Source organism: Pseudoliparis swirei, chromosome 24, assembly GCF_029220125.1.
Source record: "Pseudoliparis swirei isolate HS2019 ecotype Mariana Trench chromosome 24, NWPU_hadal_v1, whole genome shotgun sequence".
Classification (NCBI taxonomy): Eukaryota; Metazoa; Chordata; class Actinopteri; order Perciformes; family Liparidae; genus Pseudoliparis; species Pseudoliparis swirei.
The window spans coordinates 6,472,435-6,494,970 of record NC_079411.1 but is presented as its reverse complement, the minus strand read 5'-3'; the positions used below and the strand labels follow the sequence as shown (position 1 = coordinate 6,494,970).

Sequence of the window (22,536 nt, the reverse complement as noted above, 5' to 3'; positions counted from 1 at the left end):
CTTGGATTTTCATACAAATATAATGAAGGTCACCTTATAGGTAACATAACGGTCAAGGGCACAATGAGCCTTACTCAGGGTGAAGGCTGAAGAAAGCTGATTGTGTAACCCTGCTCTATCTTAACTTTTTTTAAATAAGCATTTATATACAGTACAACCCCCCCCCCCACACACACACACACACTCTTTCTCTCTGTCTCTCTCTCTCTCTCTCTCTCTCTCTCTCTCTCTCTCTCTCTCTCTCTCTCTCTCTCTCTTTCGTGTGTTAAGTCTTTGTTAGAATTGATCTGCAGCTATCACTTTGGTTTACTTGGTGATTCATTGACATGCAGATTCCACACATGCCAAAGTCAATAGAATGAACATCCGGTCCATATATACCCAAGATAACATTCTTCATTCAGTATATTTTATTACCTGCGGAATTGAATCGGTTTTGGTGTCAAAACCTGTTGTCTTCTGAATCTCGAGCAGCTGGATTCCAGTTACATACAAATCAATGTAAGACCCGTGTATTTGCTCAGCCTATCTGAAAGCAGAACAGTACCTCATAGAAATATCTATAAATATGAATAATTGATACCATTGGGTGCTCTGGCATGTTAGCAACCATGTGTTGTATAAAAAAGCTTCATATTTCAGTGAGATCATGTACTGTTCTGCTTTCAGAGAGGCTGAGCAAATGCATGTGTCTGAAATTAATTTTCATATCTGGATTCCAGTTAATTTGGTCGTCAATCAATTAATGTAGAAAGTAACTCAATTACCATTCCTTGGTTTGTTAATTGAGAAGATGTCATGATACAGTCTGCATGAATGCATGCACTCAATCATCATCATCTTTTGTGCTGCATTACTTAAATGTATGATACCCATTTAATAAAATGTCTCAGGAAAAATGTTAGTGTCCAGTAACTTATCATTCCTTCACCGACACAAAGTTGGCAAACGTAAGAGACAAAACTAAAACAAGGACATATTTATTTATCTTCATGTTGTACGCAACATGATGGATCATGTTATGAAACTCTCAGTATACAGTCGCATTGCACTTAGATATTCTCACGATGAGACAATGAGGATAGTGTAATGTTTGGTGTCTTATCTTTCTTTGAGGTCTTGAGGGCCTGAGCACAGTGTAAACAGACTTTCCTCCCATCTGTCAGCTCATTGTTAGCTCCTGAATAGTTGATGTTTTAATATTGACAATTAATTGAATTGGCTATGTGTAATATGAAATGTGTCACTCTCAGTGACAAAACCACGGACATGATGGCTCAATTTTGCAGTTCCTCTTTTTCGATGCAGAGTTTTATAATCTTGGTGTATGCCATTGCCCAGCAACAAACAGACAAAGTCCACAACTATACGTGGTATAGAGGAACATTTTACAGCTAATACATTTCCCTAAAGATGAGGAGATCCTAAACATACCAAATATTGGACTGAAAAAATGTGTCAGGCGAACAAATGACTCAAACCGAATGCTAATGTTGCTCTCTGTCTGCTGCATGTAGTTTGCTTACATGTTAACTTTGTTAAATTGTAATGACAGTAGCGTGTCTTCACTTTACTTTGGTGGCCCCAGATTTTGTAAGCGTTGAATGCATTCAGATGCAATATTCTCTGAATGTTATGTTTAACACCTTTAAAAGTTAACATTGAGGCACAAGTTGCTTTATTTATTTTTTATAAAGGTCAACCAAATAAAGAATATCTACATGGAAACCACCTGTCAGATACAATGTAGTCAGTTGTCAGGTGTGAGTGCACACGCAGGCCTTCTGGTAATATATCAATATATACCATATGAATATGTTGTACTATAGACTATATATTATTCTGACTATAATAATATTGTTAATAATGTAGTACAACACGGTGACACTGCAGCCTACTCCTCATATGGTATCTAAGCGGATCAACCCTCTCTTTATTTATTCTGCCGCCTTTATAAAACAGACCAAATTAAATTAAAAATTAAAATTAAAAAAGTTTCTCTTCGGCACACCTGGAACACCATTTCCCAGAGTGCTTCAGGAGCACGGACCCTCCTCCTGACTCTGCATCGGGGTGTGGCCGACTCACGCGCACACCAGAAGAGGTTAAATCGGTGGGGATTTGTCGTCAGCGCTTCTTCTATTCCTCTCGTCTCTCTCGGCCGGCTGTATCTCTCCGCTCTCCGAGCTCCGTCTGACAGCTGCTACTCGGCGGTGAGTTTCCCCCGGAGCAGCTCTTTGTTCAAGGTGACCCGCCTCGTCCTCCACATAACAGTTCGGCAGCATCCGACATGGACGCGGGTCCCGCGAGTCGACCTGCAGACAAAAGGTCCGCGCGGAGCCTGACAGCTCGGTGCGCGGAAGTGGAGGATAAACTCCGGATACCTACCCGGAGAAAGATGTTTGGAGTTAATGCATCTGGTGTTGGTATTTGTTTTATTGCTCAATAACGTTCTCCCCCTCTCCAACAGATCTTCTTCTTCCGCAGAATAAATATCCAACACCGACAAAATGGTGAGTCATCTTCGCCTCACATCATTTTATTTATTTATTTAAACTGAAAGAAAACACGACGCATTTTTTATTAAACTTAAACTTCAATGGTAACGTTCCCCTCGTCTTTTTGCAAATTAAAGTCCGTTATTTATGCAAATAGGTGACTCATAAATGTTTTTTCCACTGTGAACTCTAAGACCACGCCCCCTTTAGAAACAGTTGTAAGGCATAGGTTATCAACTATTAGTAGGTTGGAGTTCACAACATGTGAAGGTGAATTCACTGTTGATGAAATGTAAGAACATAATGAATTATTTATTGCATGGAGAAGATGTGGCAGTACGTCTGTTTAAGATCAAGGAAAGTGTGTATGTATACACTTCAAGTAACTTTTAAGTTTCTCTTAATTCTTCTTCTTTTTGTACGTAGAAGTGATCAAATGCACTTTTACTTAACATTGCAGTGTATGTGTGTTAATCCTGGTAGGGGTTACATTTGGGGATGTTGGGGAGTTTATCTTATGACTCATGTGGGCTCTATTCCAGTCGGGTGGGTCTCTGTCTCTTCAGCTCTCTGTTTTTAAATACTCCCATTTCCCTTTTTTTCTATAGCCAACCATCTTCTCTCTTAAAGGGGAAACTCTTTTTCTTTTGTCAGGGTGGAGCTTAAGGGCCCATCATTGAGCCACACCGTTAAACCGAATGACATAGTGCACTATAGTTTATTTATTGAGTCAGTCCCACACACTGTGCACTCAAGTGCCCAATAAATACAATATGTACTCCAGTTTCAGTCAAATCTGTTTCAAACTACAGTGCCCATCTGGTTTTCGGAACCAATTGTCTTTTTTTCTGAAGCCAGAATGTTGCCCTCTCCACTATAAAAATTATTTAGAGTGAAATTCTGGAAAACTTTCCAAAGATGACTAATCCAGTCATTCTCTTTTATGTTTTTAAAAACAGTTGTTTATCTCCACATGGTTCTCCTAAATTCCAAGAATTTCTTTTGGTGGAGAAAACTGTTAAAGGATGATCGTCAAACATCTAAAGATACCCTCCTGACATGTTTTAGGACATATTCAAATTCCTAAATGAGTTTAAAGTCAAACAAATTAAAACAAAAACATTACAACTTTTGCCTTTTGATTTTGACAGATTCCTGTCTTGAAATATTGTTAATTTCAACTGGACACACAATGTCTCCTCCTTCAGTGACGAGTCCATCATCACTGTTTGTGTTTACAATGGTCAAAGTTAAGGACATTTGAGTCTAAAAAGATAAATATATCCACTTTTTAAAAATATAACTTTTAATAATACATTTGACCATGTACACACTTTGAATTCCTTAGAGCGCCACAAACAATGAAGTGAACTCTATTAGTTAACAATATATAAAATACAGAATAATGCCGCCCATTAATCTGTTAATTATTCATGCTCAATGTATACAATGTATACAGTTAATAATTATTTTAAAATAGGATAGGGGACCTCAGGGTTGCATGTATTGTGGATTATTGTCACAGTTTGTGCTTTAAATGCCAGTGAGATGCCAGTTGTGCCCACCTCTGTTTACATTCACCATCAGACCCCTCCGGTCGTGTCTGAGCTCGCTCCACACCATGTGTACCTCGCTATAGGAGCTAAAGCTGCCTCATACATTCCAGTTCAACCAATCTGCGTTGTGTTGCTGTTCCGACTATCTCATTGTTCAGCCGTCTGTCCGAGCAGCCGTCTGCATGTTGATTAGATTTAGTTCCGCCTGTGGTGATGAGTGTGTTTATGAGAGCTTGTGGAAATGTTGGCATTCCTTCCTACAGGGAAAGACAGAATCCTGGTTGTTCACGTCGACATGTTTTTGGACGTTCCACAGCTCCTTTTTTCCCCCCCTCACAGATTTTCAGGGATTCCAGAGACATTCCCGCGGTTTTCCTCTCTAAACTTCCCTCCCCGTGGAAAAAAAGAATCAACCATTTATCTTTTTGTCAATGTATAACAGTTTTAGGGTGTGTCTGGAATGAGTGCAGCATGAGTTCGATTTTTTTCTTCTAAAAATCGATCTTAAAGTTAATGTTTTTCCGCCTTATCACAAGTTCACGGCCCTCAGTATCGATCAGTCTGAAACACTTTTTCCACATTCAGAACAATGATTGGCCTGATAATCCAGTTTATTCCAATCGCTGGAGTATTCGGAGACATAGTTGGCTAAAATTACAATGTGGGAACGGAGTGGGATGTGAGAGCTTGTGTGCACATCTGCATGTATTTTCATGTCGTCTGTAAGTCATTAAGTTCATTTGGTGCATCTGAAAGACTGAGGTGAACAATTAGTATGCACAAGACAAATTAAAGACACATTTTTAATTTGTACACTATGTACTCTATCATAAATGTTAAGATTGATTTAGTGTGTTCTGTAATTTCTCTTAATGAGGAGACGGAGAAGAGTCTCTGACATCTGTTGTAAGCATACAACTTGTGATATAAACGGGGTTATTCTCAAATACGGTTAATATGTAATATGTATGCATGTAACAACAGAGTGATTTAAGTGGAGCAGAGGGATATTCTTTGGATGTGTCTCATCTGAAGTGACCACTTGTTTACAGAAAGATTTAGCATGAATATTGTTGCTGCTGCAATATCACACACAAAGAGACTTTTTCTCATTTGCCATCTCCGTCCTATTGGAAGCCACGAAGGCCAGGTGTATTAATGAAGGAGTTATTGTTTATTTACTACTCAAATAAGAAAAAGACGATGATAATGTTGCAGCTGGAAGAACATTTGAATGTATTGAGACATAAGCTATAGAGGTGCTAACATGTATATGGAGATATCAGCTGTGCTTCAAAAAGAAATTTACAAAAAATATATTTAAAAACTACATTCTCTCGTGTCCATTTCTTCCATGTTGCAGGCCACCGTAAAAGCCAGTAGAAACTTCAATGCCACTGATGATGCTGAGGTCCTGTACAAGGCCATGAAAGGGCTGGGTAAGATGTGTGTGTGTGTGTGTGTGTGTGTGTGTGTGTACACATCTACACAGTGTACACTGTGTGGTGTCAGTGAGTAGTACAACTTCCAACAGACCAATGAGAGAGCTTTTTTTGGGAGTTCCTCTAGTCTGAGCGGAGCTCCGCCCACACAGCAGTTAGTCATAAACACACCAACGGACATGCAAATTGAGTCACTGAGGGGGGGAAAAACCCATCATCTGACCTCGACTGGAGGCTGTTATTATGTGGGTGGAATAGTTGTAATCAAGAAACCGCCTTGACCGAGCATAGTCACTGTTTTGTAATCTGTGCGTCTCTTTGCTGCTTGTCTGGGTAACCATGGTGTTTTCTGTCGTAGGGACCGATGAGGAAGCCATCTTGCAGCTGTTGGTGGCTCGCAGCAACGTCCAGAGGCAGGACATCAAGGTCGCCTTCAAAACTCTGTTTGGAAAGGTTGGACCACCTTAACTGCTGTAAAACCACATAAACACACACATTAGAAGAGCTTCAACTTAAAAACTAAAACAAACGGCTTCCGTATGCTTCAAACAAACTAGTGTATGCTCTGAGGTACTAACATGTTTAAGGTATAAACGCAACTACTGTAATGTTATACCTTTTATACAGGAAACAGCAAGACTATCTGCGTCCCCTTGTTCTCAGTCTATGCTAAGCTAAGCTCATGGCTGGTGGCTCCAGTGTGGCCATTGATCTACAACTGTTCCTTTAACAAAAGCGGAGCAGAATATGCTGACTCTAAACAAGCAATACGCCCTGAACATGGTTGGCAGTTGCTTATTGAGCAGTTGAAGCACATCCCGTCATGGGTAAAGATGCAGTTGGACCAGTGGTTCTCAAACAGTGGGGCGTGCCCCTCTACTGGGGCGCCAAGGCATTACAGGTGAGGCAAGGGGAAATGTCGATTTTTTTTATTTCAAGACCTTTATTGAGAACTTTACATATTACAAAGTACAAAGACATAGAACTAGGTCATTAATAAATAAAGAGCAAAATGCCTGTACTTTGATGTAAAACGTAACGACGTTAGCAGGAGATTCTTGGCGACTTGCCAGGTGTTACCTCCGTTCCTTCTGTTGCCCTTCAAAACAAGAGCTCAACATTGAGCATGAATTGAGAGTGGCCGTATCAATCGTAGTGGAAAGCTCACTGCAACATAATAATGGGTATACGCGATGACTCGCATAACTGCACTCGTTTTGTTTGGTTTTGCAAAGGTTGCACGTTATTGTTTATTTTTTTTTTATGATATGCCGTGTAAAAATCAGTAAAACTCTTTATTGACAAATAATTTAACTTGTTTGGTCTTAGTTTTTCACAGGTTGCACTGAATTGTTATTATCTTAAAGATATATTCAGTGCAAAACGGGTTAATTGCAGCCACAATAAGCTATTTTTTGCCAAATATTAGTTATTTTTTGCACAATTAGAACTCTATTTGTATTCTAATAAAGTGATTGAAAACGTGTATTAGTTTCTTGTCTGATGGAGCAATCTGGTTTAATTGAAAGAGGTTGTAAAGTAATTTTATTATTTGAAAAAGCACTGATGGAGGAGTCACAAAACAATGTTTTATCAATAATAATTCAGCATGGACCATTTTGTTACAATTTTGTTGGGGCGTGAACATCTTTCGTGACAGAAAACGTTTGAGAGCCACTGAGTTAGACCAATCGACACGCTCTTCATTCAAAGCACACTGAGGCCTTTAACCACCATTATTTTACATGAACCGTAACAAAAATAATACCGCTGCACTGCAACGTCCGTACATGTTGTCGATGCGCAGCGTTGCACTGCGGTCTCACACGGGGTTGAATTAAAGTCCATGTTGTGTCCTCATCACAGGACCTGGTAGATCGGCTGAAGGGAGAGCTGGGGGGCACATTTGAGGCCCTGGTCGTGGGACTGTTGACCCCGCCCCTCGCTTATGACGTGTCGTTGCTCCGCAACGCCATAAAGGTGAGCGCTCCAGATGAGATGAAGGATCGTACGTGCGGCAGAAGGAACATACATGTCAGCAGTCTGAGCAGCTGGAATCTCCACTGTAACTTCATCTGGCCGGTTCCCTCTTTGACCTTCAGGGAGCAGGAACCGACGAGAAGGTCCTCGTGGAGATCCTCGCCTCCAGAACACCTGAGCAGGTGAAGGAAATGGTCGCTGCGTACAGGAAAGGTAACGCTCACACTCACGTGCTGCATGACGCAGAAGTCGTTATTGGTCCGTGTTAATAAACATTCTACAGTGGAACTACAGAATGAATTCTCATCTGCAGTTTAAATTGACAGTAAAAATATTTACAAATATGTATGTTTTTTTATGAATGGCTCTCACAAGCAGTGAGTAGGGACGGGGGAATAAAGGGAACGCTTCTGGAGTCACGCCGATCATGTTTTATTTAGTGTAGCTTAACTTTAATTATAGACTCCGAGCTGAGTTGGTGCGAAGAAAAGGAACACTGGCATGTGGAGGAGGGACAGTTTCAAAAGTGCTGAACAAAGATGGAAATAAATTAACAGTAGATAAACAAAATAGAAGGGATATGGGGATGTTTGGCTTCTGATAGCTGCACTAGTTTGTGTTGGTCGATATTAAATATATGTATGTGTTTTAAGATGCTTGTGTCAAAGATGAATCTGATGGACAGATGTTTCCTAAAGATGGACAACAACAGTGTCACAGTAAACCGGGAAACATTTTTAACGAGTAGGTGTGAAAGAGAACTTGAACACGTGTGTTGCTCGTGTTTCTCAGAGTATGACGACGACCTGGAGGAAGATATATCTGGGGACACTTCAGGTCACTTTCAGAGACTTCTGGTTATTTTGCTGCAGGTAAACCTCCTCCCCTCCTCTCCTCTGTCCATGTCTCCTCTTCTCTATCCTCGTCTCCTCTCCTCTGTCCATGTCTCCTTTTCTCTATCCTCATCTCCTCTCCTCTGTCCATGTCTCCTCTTCTCTATCCTCGTCTCCCCTCCTCTCCTCTGTCCATGTCTCCTCTTCTCTATCCTCGTCTCCTCTCCTCTGTCCATGTCTCCTCTTCTCTATCCTCGTCTCCCCTCCTCTCCTCTGTCCATGTCTCCTCTTCTCTATCCTCGTCTCCCCTCCTCTCCACTGTCCTTGTGGCCTCTCCTTTTCTCAATGTGTCTCTATTCTCTTCTTCTCTAGCCGTGTTTCCGGCCTTGTATCCTTTCCTCTCCTTGTCTCCTCTCTAAGATACATGTCTTGTGTCTCCTCAGGCGAACAGGCCGACGGGGATCCAGCGGGAAACCATCGAGGCCGACGCTGAGGTGAGTCGGATATTTAAACGCTGATCGGGAACTATTTCTGCTCATCACTATCACTGGTGCTTTTGTCTCCTTGTCTGAGGGTGTGACTGTCACGTGTGTGTTGATAGGATATAAGTGGTGTGTGTGTGTGTGGGTGGGTGGGTGTGGCTGATCTGTAATAATGTGAGCGAGTAAAAGTTCCCCTGAAACTTCTTGGTTGAATTTAAACAAGATTACAACTACAGTCAATACACTGAAGCAGTTCATAATTTTTTCCAGCTCTTGCTGCTTCTTTTCTGCTCTAGAATAACTTCTGTGTGAACGTGATCCATCCCCACTCCGGACGAGACTTTGTTTTTGTTTAGTGGCTGTTACCGTCATTATCTCTGATCCTCTCTGAGCTCCGAGAGAGCTGAACTCGTCGCTATTCCGAAAGCATATTCATTAAGAACTACTCTGCCTCCCTCTGACAGGTAGAGAAGCAGAAGCATAACAACTTCAGTACCTCAAGGTGTGTTTCTGTGGTCGCAGGTGCTCTTCAAGGCAGGGGAGGAGAAGTTCGGCACTGATGAACAAACGTTTGTCACCATCCTGGGAAACCGGAGTGCAGAACACCTGAGGAAAGGTTCGTCTGAGAGTTACAGAGCCTCTCACATCTCTTTGGGGAGGGAACTTCACATGATATACAAACCAATTCTGAACCTGTGCGTTTCAGTATTTGATGCCTACATGAAGTTGACTGGATACGAGATGGAGGAGAGCATCAAGAGGGAAACATCTGGAGGCCTGGAAGATCTGCTTCTGGCCGTCGGTACGAAACTACAGCAGGCTGGTTCTGTTGCTTCTCGAGAGGGGGTGACCCTTGAATGAATAATAACGACACCTTCTCAATGTTTTTTTCTCTAAAGTCAAGTGTGCCAGGAGCGTTCCGACCTATTTTGCTGAGACTCTGTACTATGCATTGAAGGTAAGACATCGAACATAGCAGATTAAGTGTAATGATATGTTTGAGCATCATGACAGTAGTTATAAGGACACATTATAATATCAGCAAAATGCAATTAGATCCGAAAACTTTATTAATCCCCAGTGGAGAAAATCATTTGCCACCAACATGGCTGCTTAACAAACCGTCTGAATTCATGTCAAAAGCTTTTTTAAATCAGAATTTCAAATTAAATTAGAAGTGGCGGGAATTGCTAAACTCACAAGTTGAGGTTCTTTATTTTCAATCCATATTCTAAAAGATGTTTTACAATTTGAATGTCAATTTTAAATAACATGAAGACGGTCAGTTGTGTGAAAATTTACAGAATCTATGGGTAAAACCGTCTTTATCGTAGTTTTTTTGCTTTGTTGGGTTCGTAAGCCGAAGAAAAGCTCTCAAAACAATGACTGCGTTGGCCAGAAGCACAACTCCAAATGAAAGTGAATGTCGTTCCATAACTCTTTGATGTTTAACTAAGCAACTGTTGGATGTTTAAATAAGCAACATGTTTACCATACCAACTTTAAAAGGGGACGATGAGTCAGTGTTATGCTCAGATTGTTTCAGCTGTTCCCTCAAGTGGCCAAAAGATGGTCACATGGAGCGCATTTGTCAAACAATGTAGATCTGTATCCAGGCCACACATGAAGTATTGCTAAATACCCCGTTCTCTCCGAGGATCGTTATACATTCATTAAGCTCCCGGTCATCTTGTGGTTGCAGGGTGCCGGAACTGACGATAACACCCTGATCAGAGTGATGGTGACCCGCAGTGAGGTGGACTTGATGAACATCAGAACTGAGTTCAGGAAGTTGTCTGCCTGCTCTCTGTTTTCCATGATCAAGGTACGCAAACACACAAACAGGATATACAACCCCCCTGCACGATACACAAAGTTACTAAATATAAGTGTCCATACTCCTATGAAGCTTTCTTTGTTCTGTATTTCTGTGTGTTTGTTACAGGGAGATACCGGTGGCGACTACCGAAAGGCTCTACTATTGCTCTGTGGTGGCGATGATGAGTAACCGGGGCAACAAGCAAGACAACAGGGACCACGCCTGAAGTGCCTCTTCTCTCAGAGTCCAAAGCGACGTCATGTTCTTGTGCGTGAGAGACGGCCCATCAGGTCTTTGTAAAATATTACTCCTAATAATGTCTTTCAAATGTAGCTAACACATTCTGTAACTTTTGGCCGACTAACATCTTCAATATGACAAATATGATATCAAGCAGTTGTAATACGAAAGCACTAGACTACATTTGTTTTGTTTGCACTTCGTAAGGCAGGAACCATATCTGCACTAATAAACATTTCAATTGATAATGTTTTTATTTTCTTGTCTCTGTTGTGTCTCAGTACCAGTCCTTTAGTACACGTGTACAAGTACGTGTTTACAGCACCTGTTGGCTTCCTGTTGACATACACATGTCCTCTCACTGCCACTAGAGGGAGCTATAGCAGCTTTAATAGAGAGGAATTCACTCACATTGAGAATGTAGGTGATTCATACTGGAGTACAGCCTTCAGATATTTATACGGCAAATTAATCATTATAATTAGAGTAGCAGTGGCAAATGTAGAGTTTTAAGCCATAGTTTAAAAAGAGCTGCAGCAGATCTTAAGTTTTCTATTCAGTTTGTTTATATGTTGCATAAAACCTAAATGCTAATTCTGTGACATCTTGCATTCATTGTGCCTAAAGATGTATACCATTTCTTCTCTGACACTTTATTTGGCTCTCTGTTGACATCAGTGTCACTACTCCGGTTGACCTTCACTTATGTACTTAAACTGAACCAACAGCTGCTGAGTAAAAATACATCACGGGAAGATGTTTTGATCCGTGTGTGGGTCGAAGGCGTCCTCCCAGGCGGTTGCCCTTGATTATTACCAGAGAAACCAGTTGCCAATAATACGCTCCGAACTGCAGGGTGTGGGAGTCAGGCCACCTCGAGGCACAGGAAGAACAATGCCTCCGACTCCTCCCACCTCGCTGCCATGCGTGTTTTTGTGTGTGCATGTTTCCACTCCGCTTTGTAGGTCAAATCTGAAGTACTCACTCGAGCGTTGAGTTGTGTTTTGATGGTTTCAGCCCCTCCTGACATCTAAAGCCCCTCCTGACATCCAGAGCCACCCCTATTCTTCACCACCGAGGCTCTGAACTAATAACTGCAGTTCAAGATCAAGTTAACGGGAACAGCTGCTATTATACTTAAAATGTTCTTCGGCCTGTTGTTTGCAGTGCTGCAGTCCATGTTGCCTCCATTTTCTGATGCCACATGTTCTTACTGATGAAACTCCGGGAGGCAGTTGGTAGGGGCTGGGTCTGATGGGGACCGCACATGTCAGGGAAAGAGTGTTTAACCCTCACTTATTTGAGTAAGTGCAGAAATATTATTACTATAATAAATTAGATTATATAAAAAGCATAGTAAGTTGACTTATGTTCTGTAATAATAGTTTAGAATTGAATAATTGAGTTTATAATACTGATTAATTTCCATTTTGTAATGCATGTTCCTACTGGAACTCTGTGACGTGGAAATGTGTTTAACCCTCACTTTTTGAGCAAGTGCAGAAATGTTATTGCATTGCTTAGTTTATGTTTCACCAAAACTTCAGTGCTTCAAAAGAAAAATACGTTGATGTTTTTAATATCCTTGATTCTGAATACATTTGACAAAGTTGTGCTGATGCTCCAAACTATATAACAAGCATAGTAACTTAACTATCATGTGCTGTAATAATAGTTTAGTATTGAACAATTGCATTTATAATACAGATAAATACACATTTTATAACTCATGTTCCGACTGATGGTGGGTAGCTGAAACTGTGACTGCGACGTGTGGGGGATGGGCATAGGTCAAATGGGGACCGCAAAAGTCAGAAAAGGTGTGTTCCTCAGTGCAGAAATAGTTCTTGCATTCCTTAACATGTGTTCCAAACCATGTAAAAGACAGTTAGTTGAATGTCATACTGTGCTGTATTAATAATTTAGCAATGAATACTAACGGCTATAGATAACTTATAGATATTTTCAGGGGGTTACATTGTCCCAGCAGGGGCTCCCAGTATAATCCTAACACAAAGAGGGGAGCAATGACAATTGTCATCGTCAGAAAAAGCACAGACAGCTCCAAAGATATGAACGATGGCTCGTTTCTTACCTGTAGGTCATACCGGTAAGTCTCACTAGTAGTGACTCATACCAGTAAGTCATACCAGTAAGTCTACTGAGGCTTTTATATGTGATCTTCTTTTGAAAACTAAGGTTTCTTTCCTCTTTCATTCATTGAGCCTCCCACTTAAAAAATAAACTGATCGAGAGCATTGATGTGGGTTGATGCAGAATGTGTTGTTATTTCATGTTAAAGAAAAGAGTGAATACTAAATAGAATACACTACATATAATTACAGAAAGCAGGACCAGTTGTGTGGTTCAGAGTGTTACTTATTTCCAGATTAGAGGGGCAAAGATTCAAAATGTCGTTGTATTTTTCTATTTTCTTATTCTTATTTTCTTTTTGGAAACTGTTGTGGTTATTTCTGCAAGCCACTGCTTCACTGCCTAGCCTGATAACTTAGGTTTTTTTTTAAAGATGATGAAAGGCACGTGAGGAGGAGACAGAACTAAGAGTTTGATGAGCATGTGAATCTTACCCAACAGCTATCAGATCCGTGGGTTATTTATGAGTGAAATATTTGACAAAACTGAACATAATGAGGAAATATGTTCATGAAGAATGGTGTCTATCCCTCCAGCAGCTTTTCAGAGACTTGAGGAATATATTTCAAGGTGCAGTGAAGCTTACAATTTCAGGATATTTTATTTTATGTTTTGGTCATCCGATCTGATCTTTGCATCTTGCTTTGGCATAAAGGGTTGATTAAGTAACACACAAGAACAGCTAAGAAACCAGCGAACGGTTTTCCAAAGGAAAGAGGGGATTTTCTGCCGCCTTTCACGACCTGCCATGAAGTCGTGACCACAAATCCGTAGATTTGGGAGTAAGCTGGTGCTGGAAGTTGTCCCGAATCCTAAACACACACATTCCTGAAGGCTTGCTCTGGCACTCCAGACTTTCTGCTCCTAAAACCATAAAGTTATCGCCTCAATACATCCACTGACACCCGGCCACTCCCCGGCTGAAGCACAATACACGATCAGGCAGCCAATGAATGGAAGCGGGCCGTGTTCATTCTACGAGGGTGATTGGGGAAGTGGGAACAGGTGTAGGACATCAGGTGATTGGGGAAGTGGGAACAGGTGTGCAGGTGGGTGTAGGACATCAGGTGATTAGGGAAGTGGGAACAGGTGTGCAGGTGGGTGTAGGACATCAGGTGATTGGGGAAGTGGGAACAGGTGTGCAGGTGGGTGTAGGACATCAGGTGATGGGGATGCAAGAGAATGTGACGACGAGGAGTTGGCTGGCTTCAGGTATGTACATGGATGTCGTATGTGTACAGATTGTAAAGCCCTCTGAGGTAAATTCATAATTTGTCATGTTGGGCTATAGAAAATAAACTAAATTTGATTGAAACTGAATGTTTAGGAGCCACGTTCTCCTTTAACCTTGAGCCAGAATCAGAAGACATCACAGATCCATAAGGATGATCAGCATCGTAAAGGCATAGAATTCAAAAGCTCTTTCTGACCGAATGTCCAAACAGCAAATGGAATACATGCAGCAAATCAGATTTATTTGGCTACTTTGGCATCAAAGTCTTAAATGCGCAAAAGAAGAATGTGGACATTAACAAAAAGAGGAGCCCCAACAAACCATTCGTCTGGAGCCCCAAGTAAAAACGAGTTTGCACCCGTCTCATGCATCACCTCTCTGAGTGGGGTCGTCTCTGGGAACAGGTTGTATGGAAGAACAGAAAGAAAACATGGTGTGATTTTGTTTGAAAGGTCTGAAACCTCAAAGGGCTTTAAAAAGAAGCTGTTGTAATACTTTGAGCCGAGGAGTCAAAGGCTTTCACGGGGCGTTCGTTCGGTTTGTAAAGCGTCGACAGGAAAAGAGACAAGACGAGACGTGCCGCCGTCGTAACAGCCCACATCGTATGAGCGGGAGAAGAATTCGCATACCTTGAATATGACTCAGATGAGTGGACGATTATTTGCGGTAATGTGTTTTCCTTCAGGGATTTCCTCACCTAATTAAGATATAACCGGGGTTCGTGGAAGTATTTGTCTTGACATGGCTTCTGTAGTACTCTACATGTTTAAAAGTGATGACGAGGATCATTCAGCCCGGGAAAAGACGAAGGGCCTTTTAAAAATATATAATACAGTTAAGTAATAGGTAATAATTAGTTAGACTTTTATTTGAGACAGGACAGTGAAGAGATGACGAAGATGAAGAGAGACTTCATCAGACCTGCAAGATTGATTTTTCCCTTGAATATCAACCTCACTCATAAAGTCGGTGACGATGTCTCCCTGCGGACGCCTCATTGAAACAAATCAAACATCCTTATGCTTTATGATCGTGCGCCAGCTTGAGAATTTTGGCAACAGCAGACCGGATTTTATTACACGTGTGTTTTATCCCAATGATGAAGATGTGACATCTCCTCTTTTAGCCCTCCTTATATATTAGAGCTCTGCTTTATAGGGAATATCTTTAGGCTCTGCACGAGAACAAAACACTGATAACTCAAAAGAAAAACATACAATAACACATTTTCTTTATAAGGCCAGCTGAACTTTTCTAAAGTATGTGTCATTTGACTGAAATGTGAATCAATCAGAATCAGAACTAGAAACTTTGTATTGCCATGTATATTTACAGAGACAAGGAATGTGTCATGGCGGGTGGTGCAGCAATAGACAATGAAATTAACAACAATAAACAATAAACACAGTGCGATAATTAAAAATATTAATATAAGTATGGGGTAAAGTGCACAGCAAGGCAGGTTTCAGAAATTTAATGAGGTGAGGTAGAAAATAAAAAATGAGGTCTAAAATTCTAATGAGGTCAAAAGGTCAACAGGCGAAATGGGGAGAACATGAAAACATTCAGTTGACTCTAAATAAAACTAAGGGGAGAGCAGGAAGGTTCTGGATGTTTAATCCACAGGTGTAGCCAACACTGTGGTGTCGATGATATTAATTCCGTGCACGTTTTTTGGTGTGTCATTCGTACGCCGTGTGGTCTGTACTGACCTCATCTCTGTAACTATGACAACAACTGGTGAGATAGTATCCAAAGTGCGAGAGGCTACGGCGTGTTGTTATGTTGGTGACGTATCTGACGTGGTTTCTTGTGACGTTGTTTCTACGTATTTTACTCAGTTTACATATTACTTTAAACCCAACTCGGATGTTTTTCATAAACCTTACTGAGCGATTTCGTTACCGAGACCTAACTGAGTCCGTCGTCATAGTTTTGTTGCCTAAACGTAGCAACGTGGTGTTTGTTGTATGACGTGCAAAAAGCCCAAAAATGTGTAATAATGATTCGAGGAAACGCCAAGCGACATACGTCTTCTCATGAGGTCGGGCTGGTAGTTCTCGAAAAGTTTCAGTTGGTTGCAATCTGCAGCCTCGCCACTTGATGCCACGAAATCCTACAAACTGCACCTTTAAATATAAGCAGGAAACAAGTCTCTCCGTCTCTGCAAAGTTATTGGTGGATAAGCGCTCAGTGCTATATCTTCATACCACTGTTGATATGATATCTTACAAAAAAGTAAATTTTTTGTGTGCGTTTTTCTACATTAAAGCAAGTTACGTGACAAAAACATCAATGTTGACCGAGGCTGAAAGATGTCTGTTTATTGTACCCATTCATCTTCAGTCCCGCCCGCCCTTCGTGTGCTTCAACAATCTTTATACCTACTCGTTCATGATTATGTCGGATATCTACGAATTATGGGGCATTATCTTTCATAGCTATGTTACTGGATGAGACCAGCCAGCACAGTGGCACAACCACACAAATACACACACAGAAAGAAACCGGTATATCATTAGTTTTAAAATGTTTAGAGTTTAATGTCCTTAGACCTTTAGCACACATGTCAGTGTCTCCGCAACGAAAAACTAGAAGTGTGAAGTTAAAAAACATTATCCTCACGGTGGATCTCCTCTTGATCAAAGCCTGCAGGAGCCCAAACAGAAAATAAATAAAGCTACACGAGGACTCCTAGAAGGCTTTGGGATGGTATCCTCATTTCCTTCTTGACCCTTGACTTGTAACCTCCAACTACTTCCTCCTTCCTGGAATGTGTCCTTGAGCTCTGGTTGAAGGAGTCGGTAAAACAAAATCCCCTTTGTGCCATCAAAGAGAGCGGACTTCCGTTAAAAGGTGGAAATCTCTCTCCAGTTTTTAAGTGTCTGTCTGAGGGGACAAAGAGCAGCAGGTCAGAGGTGAAGAAGGTCAGGAGTTGACAGGAAAGCATAAAATCCACATCTGGGGTTGCACTTGTTCAGGGATTACACACACACACACACACGTGCACACACACTCTCACACACACAGCTGGATCATAGCAGTCTTTACTCACAATCTCCCCGTATAGAAATGACTCCTATATGCAGCTGGCTGCTGTCATTGAGGAAGTAATTAGAGTCCACTGCAGGAAACCGGAGGAACAAGCCTCATATCCGGACGCTGTGTACAATCTCTCCACTTGTGTGTTTCTTTAACCTGAGGGCACGTCGGCAGTAAATAGTGTTATTCGCATCCTTTAATCTGCCAAATTATCCTGACACAGTAATAAAGGATGTTTTGCTCTGGATGTTCTGTTCGTTGCTCACACTCGTAAAGAATCTTCATCTTATTGAGCACATTTGATTTATTATTACCACCCTAAGTATTGTTGTCTCAAAGTAAGAAGAATAAATCCGCCTGCCTAAACTATTTCACCATTATGCTTCATATGAACAAAGGAATTCCCAAAGGAGTTGAAACCCTGAACACCACATTACAAACCGTGAAGATTGTATCAGACAAAGAGACAACGATTTGGGGGAGTGTTCAACATGTGGAAACACACACTTTTTTTTGTTTGTTTTCTTCACACCTGAAAAAGAAAGATGAGCTCTTTTTGTACACCGACTGCTGAGATCTTGACAGAAGATAGCTTGCCTCAATCTCTGCACTGAAATTAAGAAAAATCTTTTGGAAATGTGATCAGATTAGATATTTTTGACTAAAAACTGATTACATGTGTATTTTATGGTGCATGTGTTCATGCATCCCTCTCCACTTCTTCCATTTTAATTCATATTATTTAATGCAACAGGACACATTGTGTAAATAGAAAATATTTATTTCATGGTGCATAAATACAGTGGTGTTTACTTGATTGATAAAGCTGACCAGAGTAGAAGGAATGTATACTACTCTAAATTATAATAATCAATCTTCAGTTCAGTGGGATAAACAGAGGTGTAGGAAGTGTTCAGGTTGAATAAACACTGTCAAATAACGCAAATAACAAGAAACACAATATTCTCAAGATCCAGGATTCAAAACGTTGTTTAGTCTTGAATGTACACCTGACCGATGTGGTGAGGAGGGTTCATTGGAAAGTCAAAAAGTTCAAAATAAAAGTAAAAACAGATTCATCAGCACATTTTTCTTAAAAGTATTTCTCTCAATATCATAAATATTTAATCATTATTATTAGTGCATCGATGTGTGAGCAGCTTTTTAAATGGTTGGTCAAGGTGAAGCTAATTGAACAATAAAATCATATTTTATAAAGTTTTGAAGGGACATTCAAAATCTGAAAAGTAATAACTGCATGATACAAATATGTATCTTGGATTTTACGAGCACATTTTTACTCGAGTAAAAAGTTCCTTTAACATTGTACTTAAAGTACAAAGTAAAAACCACCACATGGTGATACATTACTTGAAACGCATATTTGATCATATCCACCTCTGCATGAGCTGGTGAACATACTAACATATTAGTTTGTGCTAACTGAAGATCACTCAGAGGAACTCGGACTCTTGTGGATCAAAGCATGAACCGCCAATTAACACAAACTGAGTCCCGCGCTCAGTCTGACCGGAAGGAGCTCAACAGTCGTCGCTCTGCAGCATGGACAGAAGGAAGTTGCACACGCTGGCCCACGAGCCGCTGCAACTCTCTTCAGCCGTTTGCCAGTGGTTCGCGCGCCTCGTGCACGCCGTCGGTCCGGCCGGAGGCGCAGCGGTGGAGACGGAGCGAGGCGGCGGCGGCGTCGTCGGCGGTGGCTGGGGCGTCTCCAGTTCTCCGACGAGGCGGACGGAGCTGAGGGGGTCGAGCTTGAAGCCCGCGTCCCGGGGCGCGCGCTTGCACATGCCGGCCCTCAGCAGCTTGCGATCGTCCTCACACACGTTGCCCTGCCGCCTTTTGAGCGCGCGGGCCACCTGCTTCCAGAAGCCCTTGGTGTCGGACAGGTAGGCCGGGCAGCTCTGCGGTTTGGCGTTGTAGTGACACTGCAGGTCGGTGACTCCGCCTTTGACGCGCGCCTCCCGGTCCTCGCATTTCACAGACAGCCGGACGGTGTCCCCGACGCCCGTGGAGCTCCACGTGCACCGCATCTTGTCCTTGATGGAGAACTTTCCCCGACCGCCCTCTGCGGGCTTGCCCCTGCTCCTGTGCACTCTGCCGGGGGCCGTGGTCACGGTCTGGTCCTCTGCGCGGTTCTTATTGCGCGCAGCACAGGACAGAGAGAGCTGCTGCCCGAGGAAGGCCAGCAGCAACCACAGAGCAGAAGTCTTCAGCAGCAACATGTTCTCGTTCAACAGACAATGTTTTATCTGAAAGGTCAAACAAAGAGGTTCAGAGCCTCAGTGATGGAAACAATCAGGTCATCGGGCACATGACTGTTCAGAATAGCTGCTTATAGAAAATATGTATACATAATTACTCTAAAAGACATCCAGGGGAATAAATAAGATATTCGATTTTGAATTGACAGTCAATGTCTTTATTAATTAAAGACGTTATTGGCTGTAAATTCAAAATCGAATGTCTTTTTTATTTGGCAAGTTTTGAGACAATCTGGCCAATATTACGCATTTTAAAAAGTTCAATTAAAACGTTACTCCTGAGCCTGCAGTTCCTTTATAGACACCTGTGGAGCGGGAAGAGGCCACACGACAGACTACTTCACAGACAGAACAAGTAAACAGTTAAAACACCGACTCCAACTTACCGAAAACTACGAGCGGTGCTGTGCGTAAAGCTGCTTCTTGTGGCTCTCGGAGATCTCGCACATGGCGTTCACATAGATGCTGCGACACGCCCATCATTCCCGCCCAACAACACTCTCTCCCCCCACATACACGCACACACACGCGCGCGCACACACGCGTGCACACTTCCGAGGCAGTAGTTTTCTTTGGAAGGGAATGTGTTTTGTTCGGGCCCGACCTGACGTGTCCAAACGGAACTCCCGCCTTTAACAAAGTTTAGCTCGAGATCAAAGAGACTCCGTGTACACTGATGATGGATCTGCGTGTCTGCACATAGTGAATTTATTCTAAGTAACTTTAACAAGCCTGGTTACCACATGCGCGCGCACATTCTTGGAGGCTCGACTCCGACTTTCCACCAATCCGCTGCTGCACTCAGCCACAAGGAGATCCTCTCATCTAACTTCCGGCCATGTGGCTCGTGTCATCAAAGCAAAAGACAAGAAGACTCGAGGTAACACAATATATATAGGCTCCAAATCTCAACCTGGCGCTGGCAGCAGCGCAACCAAGAGGAACGCTATGAAATTAAGAGAATAATTCTTACTCTGGGAAATAATTGAATACATATTTGTGGGGAAATATATTTAGAAAAAAATATATATTCTGATGATGTTTAGGCCAGCAGAGAAGGCCTTGCTGGCCCTGACGGCCCGCCACTGCTATCTGCTAATGTCAGCGGAGAGAGAGGGGCGAGGCCTGCCACAGTTTTAAACACTGTTACGTTCCCTGTTTTAGGCTCGTTACAACAATCACTGCTGAAGTCTTTCAGGCAGACTTTCCATCATTTCTCTCTGTCGTTGTTCAAACTGTCCTTCCTTCCTCCTGCTCTGTACAGCTTGTTTCCAGCACACTGAGCGATAAGTACGTCTCATCACTTTATCAATTCCACAAAATACAAAGCTGCCAGGAAACCAAAATACAAGAAAAATGACACAGTCGTCTAAAAAACAATATACAAAGACGTGATAAACACTAAACATTAAGTTAATTGTGGTAAAACATTTATTGTTTCACTTTTGATACACATAAACATTAAGAAAATGTAATGATAAGACAGTCTATGTGCATGTAAATGAAGTGTGGAGAAGTGTTTTGTGGTCTACAGGCATTAATGTTCATAATGTAAATAGGAATAAAACACACAGAGGCTCTTGCCTAAGCAGCTGATGTGATGTTAAAGCGGCCGTGCTTTACCTGGGACAGGTGTCACTTAACTCCAGTCATGTGCTACACTTCAATAATTTATCAAGACTACGATCTAAGATGTGTCTGCTCGGTGTATCCAAACATATCATGTTCTTTGAAGGATCTTTCCAGTTATAACAATGTTTAATTATTTAACCACATCGGAAGAAACCTAAACTCTCTCTTTTGAAAGCAAAATATGTTGGCACTTTTCTCCAGTCCGTCCCTTTTGGAACACTTGAAACTAACAGGGCCGTTTGTTCTTTGTTAGAAGGCGTTTCCCTCGAGTAGAAATCAGAAACTGATCTTATCTTATTTCAGGACGTTAGGACAACAAGATAAAGCTACTTGAATGAAAGCAGAAAGCACAGTAGTTTCTGCAAGATACAACTCTTAAATTTGTTTTTAGTTTCTCAACATTGAATAGAAAGATTATAGAACAGATTAATTATTACACATTTATTACAAACTCTGCACTTTACTTTACTCAGCACTTTACTTTGTTTTCCCCCTGTATATTTAGTATTAGTATTAGTATTTAGTGTTGTGTTTTATATTTATCTTCATTGATGCTCTGATGTGCACCGCTGCTGTGATTTTTGAAATTTCCCCATTGTGGGACGAATAAAGATATCATATCTTATATATATCATATATACTTTCATAACTTAGTGTTTTGTATTATACATTTGGTGTATTTGATGCTGTAAAGTTGACCTACATATCAGATTACAGCACACCACTGATCCTCCCGCCCTGCCACCGTGTTTTATTTCTGTAATGACTCGGCTGCTGGAACAAAGAGCGATGAAGGAGCCATAAGGCGGCTCACATCATCTCCCATGTTACATCCCATGTTACAGTGGCTTCTACTGAGTCACTGTCGGTAGTTGTTCTGTAAACAGTAGCAGGGAAGCTGTGTGTGTGTGTGTGTGTGTGTGTCCTCTCTGAACTCAGCAGCACCATCTTGTGGTCATTGGAATGAATAACTGTAAATACATGTGGCAGTTTTTATTACTCTGCAATTCTGACATACTTGTACTTTACTTGAGTTTTCTTTTTTTCTTTCTTTCCCTTTTGCCCCGATAGCTTTATCTTTTACATAAGATGTTTCATTAATAAGCATGATAAATCTTCAAAACACAACATATAGCTAAAGACTGCAGTGATTCTCAATTATTAAGTATTCTGGGGGTTTAAGTGGTCAATTAGTGTTTTGCATTTACCCTCTAAACTTCTCAAAAGTTTTAATTTAAAGAAGTGTTATGGGACTGTTCAAAATTCTAGTATTTCACCAAAACTAAAAGCAAAGATTCGAGGAAAAGTCCAAACAATGACGACAAGAATGTCTTTTCTGCTCCGT

At 41.4% G+C, this 22,536-nt stretch overlaps 2 protein-coding genes across 3 annotated transcripts; one reads left to right on the top strand and one right to left on the bottom strand.

The window, feature by feature from the left end:
- Positions 1 to 2,097: 2,097 nt before the first annotated feature.
- anxa5b (annexin A5b) lies at positions 2,098 to 11,102 on the top strand. Of its 2 annotated transcripts, XM_056409630.1 has the most exons (13): positions 2,098 to 2,213; positions 2,471 to 2,513; positions 5,418 to 5,493; positions 5,855 to 5,949; positions 7,363 to 7,476; positions 7,599 to 7,689; positions 8,269 to 8,348; positions 8,753 to 8,803; positions 9,314 to 9,407; positions 9,498 to 9,593; positions 9,691 to 9,749; positions 10,494 to 10,616; positions 10,737 to 11,102. In XM_056409630.1, exons 2-13 carry the CDS (start codon positions 2,511 to 2,513, stop codon positions 10,797 to 10,799), a joined length of 945 nt encoding a protein of 314 aa, XP_056265605.1. In that variant the 5' UTR covers positions 2,098 to 2,213; positions 2,471 to 2,510; the 3' UTR covers positions 10,800 to 11,102. The 2 variants fall into 2 exon arrangements, with proteins under 2 accessions (XP_056265605.1, XP_056265604.1); XM_056409629.1 differs by lacking the exons at positions 2,098 to 2,213; positions 2,471 to 2,513 and having other exon boundaries at positions 5,409 to 5,493.
- Positions 11,103 to 18,046: 6,944 nt separating this feature from the next.
- LOC130190348 (fibroblast growth factor-binding protein 1-like) lies at positions 18,047 to 20,033 on the bottom strand. The gene is made up of 2 exons (XM_056409709.1): positions 19,946 to 20,033; positions 18,047 to 19,547 (listed from the first exon to the last, which is right to left on the bottom strand). The coding sequence occupies exon 2, from the start codon at positions 19,518 to 19,520 to the stop codon at positions 18,822 to 18,824; it is 699 nt and encodes a 232-aa protein (XP_056265684.1). The 5' UTR covers positions 19,521 to 19,547; positions 19,946 to 20,033; the 3' UTR covers positions 18,047 to 18,821.
- Positions 20,034 to 22,536: the final 2,503 nt, after the last annotated feature.